Source organism: Sebastes fasciatus, chromosome 10, assembly GCF_043250625.1.
Source record: "Sebastes fasciatus isolate fSebFas1 chromosome 10, fSebFas1.pri, whole genome shotgun sequence".
In the NCBI taxonomy this organism is placed as follows: domain Eukaryota; kingdom Metazoa; phylum Chordata; class Actinopteri; order Perciformes; family Sebastidae; genus Sebastes; species Sebastes fasciatus.
The window spans coordinates 15,601,682-15,622,381 of record NC_133804.1 but is presented as its reverse complement, the minus strand read 5'-3'; the positions used below and the strand labels follow the sequence as shown (position 1 = coordinate 15,622,381).

The following is a 20,700-nucleotide window of genomic DNA, read 5'->3' as shown; positions in this document are numbered from 1 at the left end:
CTATGGTGCCGTTCCAATGGAGAAAAGGAGCTGCAGTGCACTATAGGCTGCCCATCATGCTAGAAAGGCTTCTGTGTGCTGGTGCCCCCTTTATTATTTTGGTCCCTGCCCCTCAGACAGCCTGAGTCCGCCACTGATTAACAGCATCTCACCTTCAGCATGCCCCTCGTCAGCGGAGTCTAAGAGAACAAAAACAATACCGGTTGCAGTATTAAAGATTTTATTCCAGTCTGCAAACACACACACACAAAGTCTCTTTGTTGGAAACACGTTTTTTATTAACAAGGGTCTCATTCATGCATTTTATTTGGCTCCCCTCCTCCTCTCTGCTCACTGTCTGAGAGGCCGGAGCCAGAACGAGCGGGTTCCCCAGAGGGAATATGAGAAGACCAGGTGTGACGTGAGGCGCCCAGGTGGGGGACCTGAAAGTCTCTTAGTCATTGGTTGGTAGTCTGGTGGGGAACCTCTCCTACGTCATTAGTGATGTAGCATGAGGGGCATTCCCAAAGAGTTTTCCCACCGCTTCACCTCTGCTGAATGTGGAGCAGCTTGTAGGGAGGCGAACCAAACTGGAAGCTGCAAATTTGTGTTTAGTCTATGAGAGATACACTGCTTATTGAACTATATGGATCAGTAACATAAGTACGTTTTTATTGCTTTTCTCTGGTAGCCTCTGAGAAGGGGATTTTTTTGGTAGCAGCTGTCTTTATATGTTTGATTTTAGAGTTGTGTTCACATGCAAATACTTATTTTTATTATAAATAATATATCATATGATTATTTTTTTAGGGTTGTTTCAGGAAGAAAGAGGGGTAACTTACTCCTTAGAGAAGTACAGTTTGCCAATGGAGGCTTTTCTCTCTGCTGCTCTGCTCATGGTAGGTTTGACCTTCAAACAATTTCCTTTAACAAATTTCTAAACTTTGACCCTCTAATTCTGTATCATTTATTATGATTGTGAATTAATTATTTAAAAAATGTTGATGGGTCCAAATTAATGTTTTGTTTATCTCTGTGGAAGATATCTGATGTTTTGTTCCCGCTTCTAACAAGATTTGTGAGCCAATAGTAAAATGACGCTGGTATCATGTGGTATCTCTGGGTCGTCAGCGATCAAGTTGCCAGATAGTGTAGAAAAAACTATAGCTGAGGTTGTAATTCATCACTTGACATGTCCGTCTGTCAAAGTCTCACTCCACTCAACCATAAAATATGCAGGTTGTGCAACAAACTGGCAACCCCTTGTTATGAAGTGAAAGCAATGGAACGAGGGAAGGAGAGTGTGACATTTAGCCACTGAATGTTATCAATGTTATCAACAACACCTTTAAAGTCTTATTTTCTTAAAAAAATAAAAGTCAATCTGCCAGTGCTATAAGAATAATCTGTTTTCAATGCATGTGAACTTGTTTCAAGTATTTTCTATGTCATTTTTCATAATTCCAGTTCAGCAACCTGCCTTATTCTGTCTTATTTCAAACTACAGACAAGTTTTTTTTTTTTTTAAGTTGATTTAAATCAACTTTCACAAAACAGTAACACCCGTACTGCAATGACATCTGGGAAATCAAGGTTCTCAAAACCAAGTTATATATTATAATAAAAACACCACCAAAGAAGCCATTTATTTCTGCATTGCAAGTACTTTTTACTTTGGCACAGGTACATTTTGCTGGTAATATATAAAATATATAGGCTACTATTTGATATATATTTTGGTTTGGACAGAAGTCCTTGCTTGAACTGGACAGCACTTTGTTTGTCCCTGTACTTATTTTCTAAGTGACATAAAAAAGTTGATTTAAAAATTGTCTACTCAGTGGCAAGCCCAGTGCATTCTTGGTGTTGTAGCTTTGTCTTTTTAGCAAAAGTGAATAACACAGCCTTTTTCTCTCTTTTCTCTGGTCATGTATAGCACCAATTTCAAACATATTTGTGCTTTTCTACTGCATAGACAGAAAAAAAACATCTTTCCAGCGGTGAAATACTTCTTTAAGTAAGACTTTGAATGCAGGACTTTTACTATAACAGCGTGGTACTTTTGCTTTAATATGTTGTGTGGTATTACTTTAGTAAAGGCTCTGAATATTTCTTCCACTACTGATTATTCTAAATATGTTTCCTCAGGTTTGGTACGTGCTGGTGCGATCCGAGCCCAGCTGTGATCAGACAGAGTTCTTACACATTAATGGCACCTGTGTTTCATGCACTGTATGTGGGCCGGGAGAACAGCTCTCAGAGGTAACACACATTACACATTACACATTACAATGGCAGCACGATTTGAACTTCCCCTCTTTTACCAGTCTTGCTATTTGGCTTCAAGTCTATATTGTACATTATCCTCAGGACTGTGGTTTTGGAGATGGTGGTGCAGGTGTCTGTACTCTGTGTGAAGACGGGAAGTTCAGTGCAGATACAGGTGTTGCTCCCTGCATGCGATGCACCCGGTGCAATCTGCTGAACCGCCTGAAGAAGACAGCGTGCTCACCCACCAGTGATGCCCGGTGTGGTCAGTGCCTCCCAGGGTGAGTTACACCTACAGAACCAGCACAAAGTCACCTGATAAAGTGCAAGCATGTGTTAAGTGTATGAATGTGTTTGTGTGTACAGGTATTATGAACTCAGGAGTATGACTGGGGAAGTGGAGCTGTCCTGTGTGCCTTGTTACAATCATGACACAGTCCATAAAGAGTGTTTGCTTTTGGCAGCTCACGGCTCTAAAGGAGGTAAGAACCGGACACACGCCATATAGACTGATGACAACGTTAATAAGCTTGTATAAATAGTTTTATTGACCGGTGATTTTCCAGATACGTTGTCAAGGAAAAGTGATAAGTGTTGTTCTTTGACAGAGAGCGTCGTCACTGCAGCGCCCAGGGGAAATTTCAAAGAACCTAAAGAGAAGAGTGAGTAAGCCTGCGGATTTTCAAGAACAACTTTTTTTCGTTTTGGACTCTTTTGACTGATTTTCTGTTTAATCAAGGAGTAAAAGAAGAAGCATTTTCAATGGTCCTGATTGGTTCAGCAACAGCGTCTTCCATTTTCCTCGTTGCTCTGCTGCTTTGGGCCGTCCTCCTGACTGCTGAGAGATTCAGTGAGTTAGACTCATGATGTTCTGCTATTTCTCCCCATCTGTCTTCTGTTTGCTTGACTACATTTGGATCTTGTTGCAACATTCAGAGCAGGTTCCTGTGTACTGCCCTGGGCCTGAAGGACTAGATGACCTTCAGTACACACCTTGCCCCACAGAGAGAGCAGCCGAACAATCAGAGGCCTCTTCACAGACACTTGTTCCGGCTCAAGATCCCCCAAGGTGCTTTGCAAATACTGTTTGGTTACTCATTCAATTGACCTCTATCAGTCTCTATGTAATTATGTACATTAATTTCATCTCTACCCAGAGGCCTGAACTCACTGAGCCATGAGAATGAGGTGCATCCCACTTCTATCGTGATTAACGTCACCACCAACATTAAGCCCTCCAGTCAGAAAGAGGAGAACAGCACATGGGAGGAGAAGCAAAGACGCTGCTATTCCATGGAGGAGGTAAATTGGTTTCATATTGCCAAGGTCAGCAAAAGATGAGCATACATAATTTAGTTTAGTCAAATTGGTTTGAGTCAATGGGGTCAGTTTGTCTGTAACAAACCAACAACAGCTGTCCATCCATCCATCTTCAACCGCTTATCCGGGATCGGGTCGCGGGGGCAACAGCTCCAGCAGGGGACCCCAAACTTCCCTTTCCCGGGCCACATTAACCAGCTCTGACTGGGGGATCCCGAGGCGTTCCCAGGCCAGAGTAGAGATATAATCTCTCCATCTAGTCCTGGGTCTTCCCCGTGGTCTCCTCCCAGCTGGTCGTGCCTGGAACACCTCCCAAGGGAGGCGCCCAGGAGGCATCCGTGCTAGATGCCCGAACCACCTCAACTGGCTCCTTTCGACGCAAAGGAGCAAGGACTCTACTCCGAGTCCCTCACGGATGACTGAGCTTCTTACCCTATCTCTAAGGGAGACGCCAGCCACCCTCCTGAGGAAACCCATTTCGGCCGCTTGCACCCGCGACCTCGTTCTTTCGGTCATGACCCAACCCTCATGACCATAGGTGAGAGTAGGAACGAAGATTGAACGGTAGATCGAGAGCTTTGCCTTCCGGCTCAGCTCTCTTTTCGTCACAACGGTGCGGTAAAGCGAATGCAATACCGCCCCTGCTGCTCCGATTCTCCGACCAATCTCACGTTCCATCGTCCCCTCACTCGCGAACAAGACCCCGAGATACTTAAACTCCTTCACTTGGGGTAAGGACTCATTCCCTACCCGGAGTAGGCAAACCACCGGTTTCCTGCTGAGAACCATGGCCTCAGATTTAGAGGTGCTGATTCTCATCCCGACTGCGTCACACTCGGCTGCGAACCGATCCAGTGAGTGCTGGAGGTCGCAGACCGATGATGCCAACAGGACCACATCATCTGCAAAAAGCAGCGATGAGATCCTCAGCACACCGATCTGCAAACCCTCCTCCACCCGACTACGCCTCGATATCCTGTCCATGAATATCACGAACAGGATTGGTGACAAAGCGCAGCCCTGGCGGAGGCCAACCCCCACCGGAAACGAGTCCGACTTATTGCCGAGGATCCGAACAACAGCTGTGCTCACCCAAATCACAAACAATTAATAAATTGTTAGAATAAATGATCTAAACATGGAGACAGTTTGGGTTTTATTTGTTGGGGTTTTGATATTTTCACTAGTTACATTTCTGCCATCAACCCACAAGCGGGATGAATGGATCATTTGTGGTGAACAAAACATTGAAAAATTACATTTGAAAAAACTCAACATGCAGTAACATTAATCAATCAATCAAACTTTATTTGTATTGCACCTTTCATAAAGGTTAGTGCAGTTCAAAGTGCTTCGCAGATGACTGATAACCGAAAATTAGGCAGAACAAATGTGGACCGTGAAAAACAACAATAAAGACAAAACAATTCAGCAATTTAACAATTTGATAATTTGAGATCAGTGCACACAAGACCATAAAATGATAAAAATGTAATAAAATAGAATTAAAAGCTATAATAACAGTAATAGTAGTACAATAGAGAGAAGTTAAAAGTAGATTAGTAGATGAATACAATTTTACAATTTAGATACAATAAAATAAGTGATTAATAAAGTAATAATAAAATAGAATAATATTCAAAAACTTAAATACAATAAAATAAGTGATTAATAAAATAATAATAAAATAGAATAATATTTTAAAAGTTAAATAAAATAAAATAAGTGATCAATAAAATAACAATAAAATAGAATAATATTTTACAACTTTAATACAATAAAATAAGTGATTAATAAAATAATAATAAAATAAAATAGTATTTTACAACTTAAATACTATAAAATAAGTTATTAATAAAATGATAATGAAATAAAATAATATTTTAAAAATTAAATACAATAAAATAAGTGAATAAAATAATAGCCATTCTTAATCAAAGGCATGGCTGAATAGGTAGGTTTTAAGTTTGTCTCAGATAATCCAACTAGACTTTTCTATAACTTGAAAATACTTGTGTTTTATTGATAAATTATATAATTTATTGTCATTGTTTTATTTTTCTTATTAATTCAGTTTCAATACTCATGCCAATTATATATTCATTTATTTTACTCCTGTAAAAATGACCTCTTTTCCATGTCGACATCAGATGGAGCAAAGACTTCAGACGATATGGGAAGTGGCTCAAGGTATGTTTGTTTTTCTTAAGTCAAAGTAAGTAAGTGGTCCCTCATTTTCAAAGATATGTGGCCATAATAAATGTTTTGTCCTGTGGCCTCCTAGCAGGGTAATCAATCACTATGTCTCATCTCTGAAGTTTGGTGATTCTGTTTTGACTCTCTCCAGGTCAGAGTATTGAGATGCTGGACTATGACTCGGTCCAGGACTTGTCTCTGCTGCTTGACTCTGCTGACAACAGGGACGTGTTGAGGAGACTGGGACGGTCTTTGGGTGTCCCACCTCAGGTCAACGCTCATCTCCAAGGCTTCCAGGACCTCTTTCAGTACCTGCGCACTTCCACCTACACACTGCTGCCCCAACTGGCCCAGGCCGCTGCACTCTTGCCTAATCCTCAAGTTGTTGCTAGGATACACAGAGCCGTGACCACTAGTGTTACCATGACTTCAACTGTTATATAGTATTTCTAACCCACTTTGCATGATGACACGCTTATTGTTGGGACACAAAGACGTTCTTCTTACTGGAATTAATTACATTTTTTGTGGAAATACTGTGACTAAAGAACTTAATTGTCAATTGTTGTACTTTATGTGTATGGATATTTGCTTTATGATGTTCCGTCTGAATAAATCCCTTATATTTCTAATAATATGTTACATGATTTATGAGGTTGAACAGTGAGAAGAAGTCACTAATTGTGCTTTCGGTGTTACACAATATCCAGGTCATTGCAACTGAATCCTACATGCGGTGTTACTTCCTGTTTACCATGTAAAATAGATGAGAGGCCCTCTGGCTAAAGCATGTGAGACGGACCAGGACAGAGGATACAGTGTTCATGGCAAGAGAAAGAACATAGAGCCCTGAGAAAATGTGTTATTCTCTCTCAGTTTACCATCTGATCATTTTCCTCCTTGATCTCTAGCTCTGCAGATTCTTCAGCACACTCAATCTGGTAAGGTTTAATTTTTTTCCCATCACTATTTTCCTCAAAAGAAAATGTTCAGTAAAGTGTACTGTCTTGCCTGAGACTTGTTTTCTTTCTAATCTGAAAACTCTCTGAATCTCAGAAGCCTAGTGAAAAAAAAAGTTATATAATGAATGTACTTTATTTGATTAACTGATGTGAACCTTTTTGTTTCATGAAAATATCATGCCTGTTTTATTAATTGGGTCTGAAACTTAATTGCTGGTCTTCTCTTGTGGATAAACTTTCAATTTATTAGGATTCAACAGGGGGCGCCCTTGGGTGTCATAGCAGATGTGGTTAGTATTTGACTAGCAGCCCCTTAGATCGTCTATTAAACAGATAAACCACTACTAGTCGCAAATAATAGCACACTTTGCAGTTTGCACAACGTTTAGTTCCTGATCAGAATCAGCTTTATTGGCTATAATCAAGGACAACAAAGCTGAACAAAGAAAGGTACAAAAATAAACATAGAACTATTATGTACATACAAGTAGGCAAAAAAGATTGATGCAAATATAAATATATGTACATATAAATAAAAGTAACAATGACCATGTTTATGTAAAAGTCAAGTGTAAATTGTAAACAAATACAAGTAGTGCAAAGATATAAATATTGAATGGATCTACATGAAGTGTTATGTACAGTATATGCATGTATTCAGTATATGCAACGTGCAGTATTGTGTTTTACAGGGTTATTGACACTATATGACTGATATTAACTGTTAACCAGAGCGATGGCCTGTTGAAAGAAACTGTTCTTGTGTGATTAAAAGCAAACAGAAAGGATCTGTAAAATGCCTCAGCCTCTCCTATGCAATGCAAATTTCTTGGAAGTGGATGTGGAAGAGTTCACATGTCGAACACCATGTTTTAAGTTTTTACTGTAAGCACTTGAAGCTCTTAAAATGTTTTTTTTTTTATTGGCAGCGTTGCATTTGTTCTCCACAAACAAAACACAATTACAAATATTGGGTTCAAATTATTTTGTCTTAACAGTAATAAGTGATAAGCTGATTCAACATTTAAATACTGTTTGTTCTGTGTTTAAATTATATGGAATTGCTTTAGAAAACAATTTGAAAATGTTTTTAATATAAGACATCTGCAGCTGACCACAGGGCCGACTTAAGGCATAGGCCATATAGGCAGTCGCCAAGAGCGCCACCTTCTGGGGGGAGCTGATCGCCCTCTTAGAAAAAATATATATATAGATTTTTTAATGCTGATGGACGCCCTTCCTCATTTACTACATTGAGGTAACAAATGAAGAAATAAATAAAGAAATACATCTAGAGTGCATCATCTCCCATTCTGCCTGGCTTTTTTTTGCGTTTCTTTTATTTATAGGGTGTATCACAATATCTGTCAATTTAACCACTTTTGCAGTAAAATATTTGTATACAAGAATCCATTTCATATATAGGAGACCTTAGAGAATATGAAAAACATTGTTGTGCTTTGTTCTACCTTCGGTAGGGGTATCTCGAAAGCTAAAGCACTTTTGGGGGTCTTCCCTCCAGCCTATTAAGGTTAGGGTTAGGCTTCAAACCCCCAGAACTAGGGGTGTAAGAAAATATCGATACAAGAGTATCGTGATATTATGAGTACGCGATACTGTATCGATTCTCCAAAACACTGTATAGATTTTTAATTAATAAATAATAATTAATTAATCAACAATTAATAAATCCCATCGTTGGGCCCAGCCGCTATTCAGTCTTTCAGAGGTTGTAGCGGGCTCAGTTTTAAAGCTAGATAGGTATAGTACCTAGCTAGGTACTGGCATCATATGAAACTAGAAAACCTAATGAATCCATTGGTACCAACTATGTCATACTAGCTTGTTGCGAAGAATGCTAAATAACACTATAAAGTTACTCTCAATTTTGGCAAGGAAAAACTGTCACAGCCACTTTCAAAGGGGTCCCTTGACCTCTGACCTCAAGATATGTGAATGAAAATGGATTCGATGGGTTCTATGGGTACCCACGAGTCTCCCCTTTACAGACATGCCAACTTTATGATAATCACTTGCAGTAGGGGTATCTCAAGATTTTGGGTGTCTTCCCACTAGCCTATTAAGAATACACACTGTTCACAATCACGTAAGTTTCCTAGGGGGGGTGTTTTTAAAATCCATACCCAAACTGTCTCCGGTCACCACACCATACTCTAGTCAGAGTCAAAGCGCAGAAGCTCACTTGGGTCACAATCAATCCGGAAATGTGTTTTCGTGCACGCCGTACAGAGGACGGTGTAGGGCTAATCAGACAGTGATCATTAAGGGGGGATGCTCCAAATCTGAATTTCGCCAAAGGCACCCAAAACTATAGCCCACCCTGGCTGACCATATCTGAAAACTTTCCATTCACACATCAGCATTTGTTCATCCATATCTGAAAACTTTCCATTCACACATCATCATGCATTTTCAGCCTTTTTGTTCATCCACTCTTTTTGTTGGTTTCGGGTCAGAGTGAGACCTCTTAGTGGCCTCTCTCCTATCTCTGCTGTCCACGTCCCCGCGGTGTCCGAGTCCTACCGGCTGCGATGCGTGTTGCGCGCACTACATCCAGGGTTACGCGCCTCCTCAGCTTCAAGCACAGAGAAAACAGAGAAGGAGAAACTTCATAGAAATGGCGGCGGAGGGTGCTACGACTCTCAAAGGCTTGCGAGCCCAAATGGGTAAGAAAACACTTAACGTTAGTGGTTGTTAATTTAACCCAGTTATGTCTAAACAAGGTAGTAACTCACTTTGTACCGCTTGCTGCCGTTGAACCGGGTTAACGAGCGGTGTTGTGAAGCTAGTGGAGGCTAGTAACGTTAGCTCTCTGTGTGTCCGGTTATCTGCTCACAATGGAGCCGGGAAACTCTGCTTCTTCTTCCAGCATCAAGTGTGTGGATTGAATGTAACCACCCTACTGGATAGAGATGTTCATACGTTGTGGAAAAAGCGAGTTAAAGTACTTGTTGTTAGGTGAAGTTGTGAGGTGTTGTAGCCTGAAAGCCGGTTGACGTATCACGACTATCTGGCGCCTAGCTTACCTCGCTTTACTTTAGCTTCACTTCACTTTACAGCCGTTTAATCACGCTGTTTTAACACAGTGCACGTTGTGTGACTGTATTAGACTAGACAGACCAACTCTGATGAAAGCTAACTGTGTTGTAACCCACAGTAGCTTTAGATAACTCATCATCACTCAGGGGGATTATTGTCTGAAGTGATCATCTGCTATCCTGATCAGGAAGAGTTCAGGAAGTGCTTCTCTCTCTGTGTGACTTGATGCCAACAGTAGACACCCAACAAGACAACTTTATTCTAGCTTTACAGACCAAAACCCCTCTTAATCTTGTACAAAAGTGGTTGCCAACAGTAGAAACCAACTTTATTCCAGCTTTACAGACCAGCTTGCTTAAAAAACTCTGCTTATCTTGTACAAAAGTAGTTGCCAACAGTAGAAACCAACTTTATTCTAGTTTTACAGACCAGCTTGCTTGAAAAAACTCCTTATCTTGTACAAAAGTGGTTGCCAACAGTAGAAACCAACTTTATTCTAGTTTTACAGACCAGCTTGCTTGAAAAAACTCCTTATCTTGTACAAAAGTGGTTGCCAACAGTAGAAACCAACTTTATTCTAGTTTTACAGACCATCTTGCTTGAAAAAACTCCTCTTATCTTGTACAAAAGTGGTTGCCAACGGTAGAAACCAACTTTATTCTAGTTTTACAGACCATCTTGCTTGAAAAAACTCCTCTTATCTTGTACAAAAGTGGTTGCCAACAGTAGAAACACAACAGACAACTTTATTCTAGCTTTACAGCTGCTAAAAAAACTCCTTATCTTGTACAAAAGTGCTGCTCTATACATCCATTGGACAGTTGTGCTCATTTGTTGACATATGGCATAACCCCCCTCTCCACTCTCCAGGGTTAGGGTATGTAAAGCATGTAAACATGTTCTAGTAGAAACACAAAATAGTATGAACCTGAAAAAAATTGCACAATATGGGACCTTTAAGTTAAACTTTAGGAAAACTGTCATAGTATAAAGAACACACCAGAAATACACCATCAAAAAATAACACATTTATACTGCATGCTCCAAATCTGAATTTCACCAAGGACACCAAAACTATAGCCGGAAATGAAATGGTTAAGTGGTTAAATTGACAGATATTGTGATACACCAGACAGACAACTTTATTCTAGTTTTACAGACCAGCTGCTTAAAAACTCTTATTTTGTACAAAAGTGCTGCTCTATATGCATTGGACAGTTGTGCTCATTTGTTGACATATGGCATAACCCCCCTCCACTCTCCAGGGAGGAGGGTAAACTATAACAATGTCTGACCTGAATTTGAGATAAAGTCTAGTGTATCAGACACACTGCTCCGATAAGAAGGCTGCATATTTGCTTGCTTTTGATGAAGTGATAAAGTAGTTTTGGTTGGACCAGCAGCCCTATATGTCATCTGTTAAGCAAAAGGCATGTTGCATTTTTGTAAGTAGTACTATGAATGCCAACTGCAGCAGCAAAGTCTGACCTGAATTTGAGATAAAGTGTAGTGTGTCAGACACACTGCTCTGATAAGAAGGCTGCATATTTGCTTGCTTTTGATGAAGTGATAAAGTAGATTCAAGATTCAAGCCCTTTATTGTCATTGTGTAGTACAATGAAATTAGATTGTGACAATCCCATAGGTGCTAAAAAAGATAATACAATAAAAAAAAGAGTGCAATATAAATATAAAAGATAATACAATATAAAATATAAAAATATAATATGTATATTGATGAGATGACAGTTTTGCCAGATTACAGTTTTGCCAGATTATTGCACAAAGTGTCAGTCAGATAATTATATAATTATTGCACAGCATCATATAATTATTGCACCGAGTGATCAGCATGTTATTGCACATATTCGTAACAGTAGAAGTAGTTTTGGTTGGACCAACAGCTCTATATGTCACAAACTTGATCTGTTAAGCAAAAGGCATGTTGCATTTTTGTAAATAGTACTATGTATGCCAACTGCAGCAGCAAAGTCTCTATCAATGCTTCTCATCCATTGCCTCAGCTGGCCCCTTCCAGACGTAGACATGGATGTTTACTGTGTCTGCATCTGTGGGCATGAATGCACAGTTTGTTATCACTCGAGCTGCAGTTGGGCTGACAGTTTTTTACTGTTTAAGGGTAAGAGAGGGGAGTTTTCTGCATACCCAGTGTGGGTGTAGGCATGTTTTACTCCTGGATCCGTATTTAGTCCATATTCTTCCTGTTTCCCCTTCACTTTTCCATGCAGTATTTTCAATCTGGAATTTACATCCACCCAATTCTGTGGCTTTATGAAAATATCCACAACGTTTAGAGTTGAAATGTGGGAATCCTGCCATTGCGAGGATTAAAAGGATGTCAGTTTGCTCTGCAGAGAGGACTGACAATAATAAAATAATGCTAGGAATCTAGCTCATGTGCACGGTCATTTCCACAAGAATGTGAGCAAGGATAAAAAAATGTACCCTGCGTTTATGAACACAACTGCAAGTCACATTGCAAGGTTATCCTGATCCTGGCGCAGCAATTGCTGCTGCAGAATTAAAAGCATGACAAGTATTTCTGAATTGGTCGGATTTAACCAAAGGAGGAAATGGATCAGCCTCAGTTTCAGTGTGTATTGTAGTTTCTTGGATCTGTCCACTTAGCTTGGCTCTTCTATCACAAATGTCCCACCTTGATTTTATTTCAACCTTATGAATTGACTGGCGGGATGTATTACAGTATAAGTGTGTGCGCTCACCAAAAATTTGAATAGCAAAACATGTTGATTTGTATAGGCTATAACTAAGGTCAGTCTATTGTTTAAGGGCAGGAATCATTTGGTTTGTTGATTATTTCTAGTTTCTTTTTGGATTGTTCTTATTTTTCTTTCATTTCCCATTAGAAAAGACTTGCATGCAACACAGCTGCATGCACATACACAAGTTCCCTGCCAACTTTGCCTAGAGATTTTGGGGTTTGAGGATAAATTCACATTTGCAACCAGTTCCAAATTGTCCAATTATTGAAAGTCGGTTACTCTTGTCGATGCTGACACATTGTAAACAACTACATAAAACTGCGACGCACATCTGTGGCGTCTATGAGGCATGTGTCAAAGTTTGGTTTAATGTTGTACTCGAGCTACAGACAGCTAAAAGATAAGTTGTGTTAATTAGACAATGTATTTGTCACAAATAGTTAGATGTTTAGTTTGGCACTTTTGGTTCTAAGTTGTTAAATAATTACAGGTGAAATAATCTTATAAAGTCTATTTACAGTCTGCTTTTTGTATGGCTGCCCTCTCTTGGTGGATTAGTCAACTAATGGTTCGTTTTGGTCTTAGTCAAATAAGATTTCTTTAGTCGATTAGTTGTTTTTTAATGTTTTTTTCATGCTGAATGACTTGTTTCCAAGAAACTTATGAGCAGATCTCTGTTAAACACAAGATTTAAAAATGGTGCTTTTGTGTGATTCTTTGTGGTGAAACTCAGTTTTACAGATCTGTCGATTAAATCAACTAATCGATAAGTCATCAAAATCGTATCATGAGTGTTAGTAGACTAAGAATTTCTGTGGTCGAGGACACCCCTACCTTTTTGGCATGTAACTAGTTATACCGGAATACTTGTAATTTATAGGTAACTTTTGTAGTATTCATAAAGAGAGTTGATCATATATTTTCTCAACAGAGATTGCTTAATAAAACTTAACACTGTACTGTACGTGCTCTGTTTTAGCTCCCAACTGATAATGCTTTTGGATATGATGATATCCTTTCAATGCCCATCTCCACTAGAGAATATGGTCCACCTGGAAGAGGAGACTCCCTGGGAAACTGGGATGTGTCATCATTATCCTGTCAGCACTGCAAATAGCCAAGGCTTACCTTTGCATGAACAGGTCCTGAGTAATCCCATTGAAGATCTGGTGTGTGTGTTTGTGCATGCATGTGTTTGTGCACGTGTGTGAGCGTTCATCAGCAGCAGTGTTCTCTGAGGACCTGAAATCTTGAGCCAGTGACGGGAAGCTCCATGTGCCACAGGTGGCCAAGAAGGATGATGATTTTATTGAAGCCAAGTAGGACTACACAAGGCAGTTTCTCTGATTCTGGATAAAATTAACAAAATTAATTGCTGGTTCAAGTTGTTTTGGTCAGTTAATTGACCTTTTGTGTTTTGGATGGAGTTGAATATCTCTACGTACTTTTAGTACTCTGTGGCTTATGGTTGTCCATCCTTGCATTAAGCAGCACAGACTATGGCTGCACAATTAATCGAATATTAATCGCGATCACGATTTTGGCTTCCCACAATTAAATGAATATGTTAGACTGCGATATTGACGTTTAAAATGCGTGCTCCACTCAGAAACATTTGTTGCATATCAAATGAAACGCTTCCTAAACCAGCCGCCAGGAGACAATCGACATGTTTTGGCTTCACTTTTGGGGAGCAGCTTTTTTCAGCCTGTGAAAAACTTTGCTGAATGTTGCGGTTGCAGTCCAGAGTAGAAGATTAATATACTGTATATATTACTTGTTTTGCCTGTCTGTTCTCACTGAATTCAGGTAAAGAAGAAACTTATTTAAAGTCTTCTTTTAATGCAAAGATTTGTGCATTAGCAGGAATGTAGCACAACGTGGAAGTGAAAGCAATACAAACATTTTGTCCCCAATATCAATAAATAATCGTGATCTCAATATTGATTAAAATAATCATGATTAGCATTTTGGCCATAATCGTGCAGCCCTAGCGCAGACACTTTCTGTGCAACAAGCCACTTAATTGTACCATGCAGGCAGCAAGGCTCATTAAGGGCTGCAGTTGGAAGGAGGGACTAAAAAGAGTCCTAACCCACTCTTGCTTCTCCACTATACCAACATTGTCTCTGTGACAGAGCCTGTAAAGATGCTTGTTATTTAGAGAAGTAGCATTTGATTATTGTTAGCATTCGACTAGACGTGTTATGATGTAATGCAGGCTGGCCTGTTTCCTGTTAAGTGTTCTCTTTTTTCTGGCCTGCAGAGCCGGGTCATCACCAGCCCCCCTGGTGGTCTTTACTGCTGCCATAATAACTCTGCAGCCTGAAGGTTGGATCTAATCAATATGTATATGTGCTGCACTCACAATGTTGTTCCAGTGTTTTTTGAGCTTTTACTACTACCTAAAACTGCTGGATGATGCTGTAATCAGTATCACAATAGCTGTACTTATATGTATATTCAGTATACTAACTGTACACCCAGCAGTTATTTTCATTGTTGATTAATCTGTCGATTATTTTCTTGATTAATTGATTAATTGTTTGGTCTAAAATGTCAGAAAATGGGGAAACATGTTGATCAGTGTTTCCCAAAACCCAAGATGAAGTCCTCAAATGTCTTGTTTTGTCCACAATTCAAAGATATTCAGTTTACTGTCATAGAAGAGTAAAGAAACTAGAAAATATTCACATTTAAGAAACTGCAATCAGAGAATTTAAACTTTTTACTCAAACCGAATAATTGATTATCAAAATAGTTGGCGATTAATTTAATAGTTGACAACTCATCGATTTATCATAACAGCTCTAAACCAGATTAATAATCATAGACTATAATACATCACGTTAAACTAGGTCCACGTGATGATTGAGTGGAAATGGCGCAGTTCGCCCACTGTAGACTGGATCTTTAACAGTATCCAACACTACTAGCTACACATACCTGAACAAATGATTAGAGCTGCAACCATTAATCGATTAATTGATTAGTTTTCAACTACTAAATTAATTGCCAACTATTTTGATAATTGATCCATCAGTTTGGTTATTTTTGAGTCACAATTCTCTGGTTCCAGCTTCTTAAATGTGAATATTTTCTGGTTTCTTTACTCTATGACAGTAAACTGAATATCTTTGAGTTGTGTACAAAACAAGACATTTGAGGACATCATCTTGGGCTTTGGGAAATACTGATCGACCATTTTCTGACATTTCATAGACCAAACAACTAATCAATTAATCGAGAAAATAATCAAAAGATCAACCGACAATGAAAATAATCGTTAGTTTGCAGCCGTACAAATGATTATCTAGCTGTGATAATGCCATTGATCAGCCTGGTGTATGATTAAGGGCCATGTTAATTACTAGTGGTTTTGTCCCTCTAATTTATTGAAGTGTTAAGCTGAAGTCTGTCGATGATGCAGCAGCAATGATTTATGTTAATGTATGCAAATCTCCATAGTGATGGATTGATGAGAGACGGCTCCTCTGATTGGCTCCTTTCATTTCCATGAGCACACCTGGCTCTCTTGAGGTCTGTTGGAAAAACAGGATCTCTTCCCCCGTCTCATTTAAGCACTTAAATCAACACATGAATGTGTGTGTGTCAGTGGAGAGGTCATTGTTCATTTATTCCAAAGTGCTGTTTCTGACTTGTTCTTATTTTTGCACGTATTTTAGGTACATCCACTGTAGTTGTGGCACCCAGAAAATCAGTATTCGATCGTAACAGAAAGGCTCATTAAACTGGATATTACAGCCAGTGATTTTATACATAAGTAGTCTTGCTCCTACAGAAAGAGTCTGCATGGTTTTAGCTTAACAGTTGTTGTTAGCTACTCAGCCCCTTTGCTTTCCTGTCTACTTTTACTTCCCTCTACTGAAGTCTAAAACCTGTCATGTCACGTACTAAGAAGTCATACTATTGAAACTTAACATTTTAGTTCTCAACTAAATGGTTGACAGTATTTTGTGCAAGTCACTACGGTTTGAGCTGCACCTTCATAGATTTTATCATGCATCTACTAGGGCTGCACAATTAATCAACATTTTTTTAAAATTGCAATATGCAATTCTGCAATTTTCAAATCGCAGGATGAGGAGGAAATCGCCGTATTTGTTAAAGGTGATATATGTGTCAAAATACCATTTTAAATTTAATATTGTGGTGCAATTGTTGCTGGTAAGTTAACACATTAGTCTGATGAGTAAGCCTTCAAAGCTTTACCATTTTTTTTCTCTCTATTTAGCTATGAATCATCTCATTTCAGAGTCCATATCTACCGTGATACAGGCCTCATCATGGTTGAGAAGCTCTTCATCCATCCTGAGCTGCTGTGTTTATCACTTAGCAACAGTTACCCTGTTACACAGAGTGCTTGGCATTTATTTATCAAATCTTTTTTTGTCTTTATATGAAGGTGGAGAGAAACAGGGAAGGTTGTGGAAAAGAGATATGATTCTGGGCTAGATTCAAAGCCAGGACATTTCAGTAACATGATCTGCACCATTGATCCCTGAGCCATCAAGTTTCAACAGCTCAGTAACTTTTAACATATCTTTCTTTTGGAGAGATGAATGCGTTTTTTTCTATGTATTTGTGATTCATTCAATTCCCTAGAATTGGATTGCTTTTTCCTCTGAATATAGATCAGCTCCTTTAGCCCACAGAGCCCCGTCTGTTTTTCCTGTCTATTCCCGTGAGTAAAGGAGAATGTGTTTGTGTTGTCAGAAGGTTTAACAGCAGTTTCATCAGTGTCCCAAAATCCATATGCGAACCTATACTGTCTGCACAAACAGTGTGATACTAGGGCTGCTTGATTTTGAAAAAATATTTATTGTGATTGTTTTGACTGATATTGCAATTGCGATATTAGAGGGAATTATAATCTTTACATCATCATTCTCATGTTAATTGAAAAACTTGTGTGTTTTTTGAGGGGATCTGTACCAAAAAAAGCTGTTTTCTGAAGTAGAATATGAAGTGTAGGCCAGGACATCTCTGGACACACATCTATTGACACACTTTTGCCTTTAACAAATATTGCGACAATTACTGCGATTTTGAAATTGCAGTAGGCTATATTGCGATTTTGATCAAATTGATTAATAGTACAGCCCTGTGTGATATACTGTTTCATGCACCATAGCATGCTAAATAAAGTGTTTGCTTTGTATGATTCCCTACCACATATACAATCTAATGGCACATGATTGGTGACTGATTCGAGCAGTGGTTCTCAACCAGGGAAAAATGGGGATATAGTTTATTTTCAATATATATAAGAAGTCATAAGAGTGACTATTCCGATCATAGGTTTCACTTTATCCATGGTTATCTCCTCAACTGTAGTTGACAACTAGAATTCTTGTCTTAATCATATCTAACAACTAAAAAATTTTCAGATGGAGGTCCCTGAAGCAAAATCTTATCAAATGGGGGTCTGTGACCTAATGTTTATCAATTTAGGGGTCCTTGACATGAAAAAGGTTGAAAACCATTGGATTAGAGCAATTATTTACTCTTTTGTATCATAAAAGATGGTAAACGTGCAGTCAAATCACAGCCATTTTTTCTTAATTTACCTACCGTTTAGCCTACCAGTGGTTGAAGAAAGGAGTCTGAGAGCAAAAGTGAAGTGACCAGTACACTTTGCCTGGGCATTAGCAACAGACTTTGACCCTCATAAGCTGCTACTTGACTGGAGAGCATTGATGCTGCTGCAGAATATAGATAATCAGTGCTTTGCCTCTGTCATCTGTCTTTGCTTTGTCCAGCTCCTGGTAACTCTGATATCTGGTTTGTTACAGCAACTTCAGGAGGATTGTTTGTTCAAAATCTCTGTGAAAGTTACGTAATCAGTCTTAAAATGATCTATCCAGATACCCTGTCATGTTTCTTACTTCTTCTTTTCTGCACTCAAAGTATATTCGATAGTGAACAAATGTTAGCTCTCATTTTGCCGGTGTTACGAAGGGCCCTTTGTCCTCTCAGCTTTCCAGAGAGTAAGGCAGTAGAGTAAATTTCCATACAGATAGGACATGCACACCATGCTGCGCCATGATCAGTGCCTGTGGTGGGCACAGCATGAATGTTTTCCATGCACTAAGACCGCACGGTAAAAGGCGTGGCTTACTTTGATGACGTCCAATAAGCGCCTTCATGTAACCATTTCAATTCTTCGTGGCTGCTTCTTTTGAATACAAATCTCTATAAGGTTGCACTCCCTATTCCTATAGCTGCTTTATAAAGAAAAGCCTTTTCGTGATTTGCTGGTGGAAAGTGATGTGAAGTAGCAGAAAATCTTTGCAGCAGCATGTTAATGACTTTTCCAATTAGGGATGGGTGAAATGGCAATATTACAGGGAAACAATATAAATGTGTGTACCATCACATTGGATGTATTACAATAGAAAAAATATATATACAGTATAATATTGTGAAATAAAATGACATAGCCCCACCCTTATTTCAGATACTATTCATGGCAAAGAAGAGCAGTTCTGAAAACACTGCAGCTGCTTTATGTTGGATAGAAAGAACAGAAAATGTAGGAGAGCAAAACTACAGTAGTAGTTGTCAGTGTTGTTACCTGCTGTTCGGAGGGTGCATATTTAACAGCGAATACAAATTGTTGACATCAAATTGGACATACAGGGTTCCATAATTTAATAAGTTTAGACAGAAGCACTCTTTTGTGCACCAGTCAATCCTCCAAATAAATATGACGCCTAATCGCAGATCAAATGTACGTTGAAGGGTCCTGAATATATTGTCTATGTTAAATGTATGTTTCCTTTTTTAAACATAAACATAATGCCTCCAGCCATGGCTGTCGCCGGCACTGAGGCAATATGTTATCCGTCCGATCCATTCTCGTGAACGCGATAGGAACTCCTGGAGGAAATTTCTTGAAATTTGGCATAAACATCTGATTGGATTTTGGTGGTCAAAACGGCCAAGGTCACTGTGACCCCACGTCCATCCCACTCTCGTGAAAGCGATACCTCACGAACACCTGGAGGGAATTGTATTACATCTGGCACAGACATCCACTTAGACTTGAGGATGAACTGATTAGAATTTGGTGGTCAAAGGTCACTGTGACCTCACAAAACACATTTTTGGCCATAACTCAAGAATTCATGTGCCAATTATGACAATTTCACACAAATGTCTAATAGGATAAAACGATGAAATGATGACATTTTGGACAGACATGGATGTAAACTGCAACATGACTAGTTGGTGGAGGCATACAACCGCGAGGCGGTAATTCTACTTTTGTCTTTGTAGAATTTGCAAATGGAGCTGCTGAGATGCAAGAAAAAATTCAGACTTTATCTGACAAAGTAATATCATCATCATATGATCATGATTTGCCACATCATGCTACAAGCAATGGAAATGGGCCATTTCTTATCTTGTCTCCTCTCTGAAATGAGGGAGAAGCAGGACTTTTGTTCTTTAAGTACATTTAGTCATCATTGGATTTGCTTTTCTGTGACACTACATCTGACATATGAGTGGGGGTTTTCAGGTTGACAAGCAAATCTGATCTTTATATTAATGTTTCCAAATTAAGGTACGTTATCAATTACCTAATATTTGATGTTCTTCATCCAATTGAATGATGTCTGTATGTTTTGCGTGTTCTAGTGCAATTACTACAAATTGCATACTCTGCACATGTGATTTGTAGCACCGTAAATAGGCAAACACTTGTGAAAACAGTCTGGTCTTTTTAAAGAGACATACATAAGTATGATGTAATGATGGTAATAGCAATTTTGTCAGAAACTTGCAAATCACAATTATTCAGATTTAATGGTTGTGGCTACAGTACGACTTGAGGTCAGTGATGGAGACAGTGAGAGAAAGTATTCATCAGTAATGTGAATATCACATGACTGACCATCGTTTTGCTTCTTCGTCAGCAGTTCTGTAATGCTGAATACACACTGACACAGAAGGAAAGAGACGGGAGAAAAGGCTGATACCAGGGCACATAAAGCTTGATCACGTCCTCACTGTTTCCTTCCTTCCTGCCCCTGTATCTCCTAACTGTGATTTTTCCTGTTAACAGTTTTGGCTTAAGAAAGTTCTATTGACCCTGTGGTAGTCCTGGTGGTAGAGTTGATTGTATTTGCTACCTTAAAAGTTTG

At 39.0% G+C, this 20,700-nt stretch overlaps 2 protein-coding genes across 19 annotated transcripts in view; both read left to right on the top strand.

Annotated features, from left to right (window-relative positions):
• Nucleotides 1-2,992: 2,992 nt before the first annotated feature.
• LOC141774817 (uncharacterized) lies at nt 2,993-6,414 on the top strand. 2 transcript variants are annotated; one of them, XM_074647632.1, is made up of 5 exons: nt 2,993-3,097; nt 3,184-3,316; nt 3,405-3,549; nt 5,718-5,757; nt 5,915-6,414. In XM_074647632.1, exons 1-5 carry the CDS (start codon nt 3,010-3,012, stop codon nt 6,205-6,207), a joined length of 699 nt encoding a protein of 232 aa, XP_074503733.1. In that variant the 5' UTR covers nt 2,993-3,009; the 3' UTR covers nt 6,208-6,414. The 2 variants fall into 2 exon arrangements, with proteins under 2 accessions (XP_074503733.1, XP_074503732.1); XM_074647631.1 differs by having other exon boundaries at nt 3,405-3,573.
• Nucleotides 6,415-9,254: 2,840 nt separating this feature from the next.
• map7d3 (MAP7 domain containing 3) overlaps nt 9,255-20,700 on the top strand; it is a 38,014-nt gene continuing 26,568 nt past the window's right edge. For all 17 annotated transcript variants that reach the window (XM_074648470.1, XM_074648468.1, XM_074648471.1 and 14 more), the window contains exon 1: nt 9,255-9,412. In XM_074648470.1, the coding sequence (XP_074504571.1) occupies nt 9,364-9,412 (49 nt within the window). In that variant the 5' untranslated portion in view covers nt 9,255-9,363. The remainder of the gene's footprint in view (nt 9,413-20,700) is intronic.

Excerpts from the sequence above, each read along its gene's own strand:
- LOC141774817 (XM_074647631.1), top strand. The coding sequence starts at position 3,010 with ATGGTCCTGATTGGTTCAGCAACAGCGTCTTCCATTTTCCTCGTTGCT. Across the intron at positions 3,317-3,404 it reads CCGGCTCAAGATCCCCCAAG|AGGCCTGAACTCACTGAGCC; the intron begins GTGCTTTGCAAA and ends ATCTCTACCCAG. Across the intron at positions 5,758-5,914 it reads GATATGGGAAGTGGCTCAAG|GTCAGAGTATTGAGATGCTG; the intron begins GTATGTTTGTTT and ends GACTCTCTCCAG.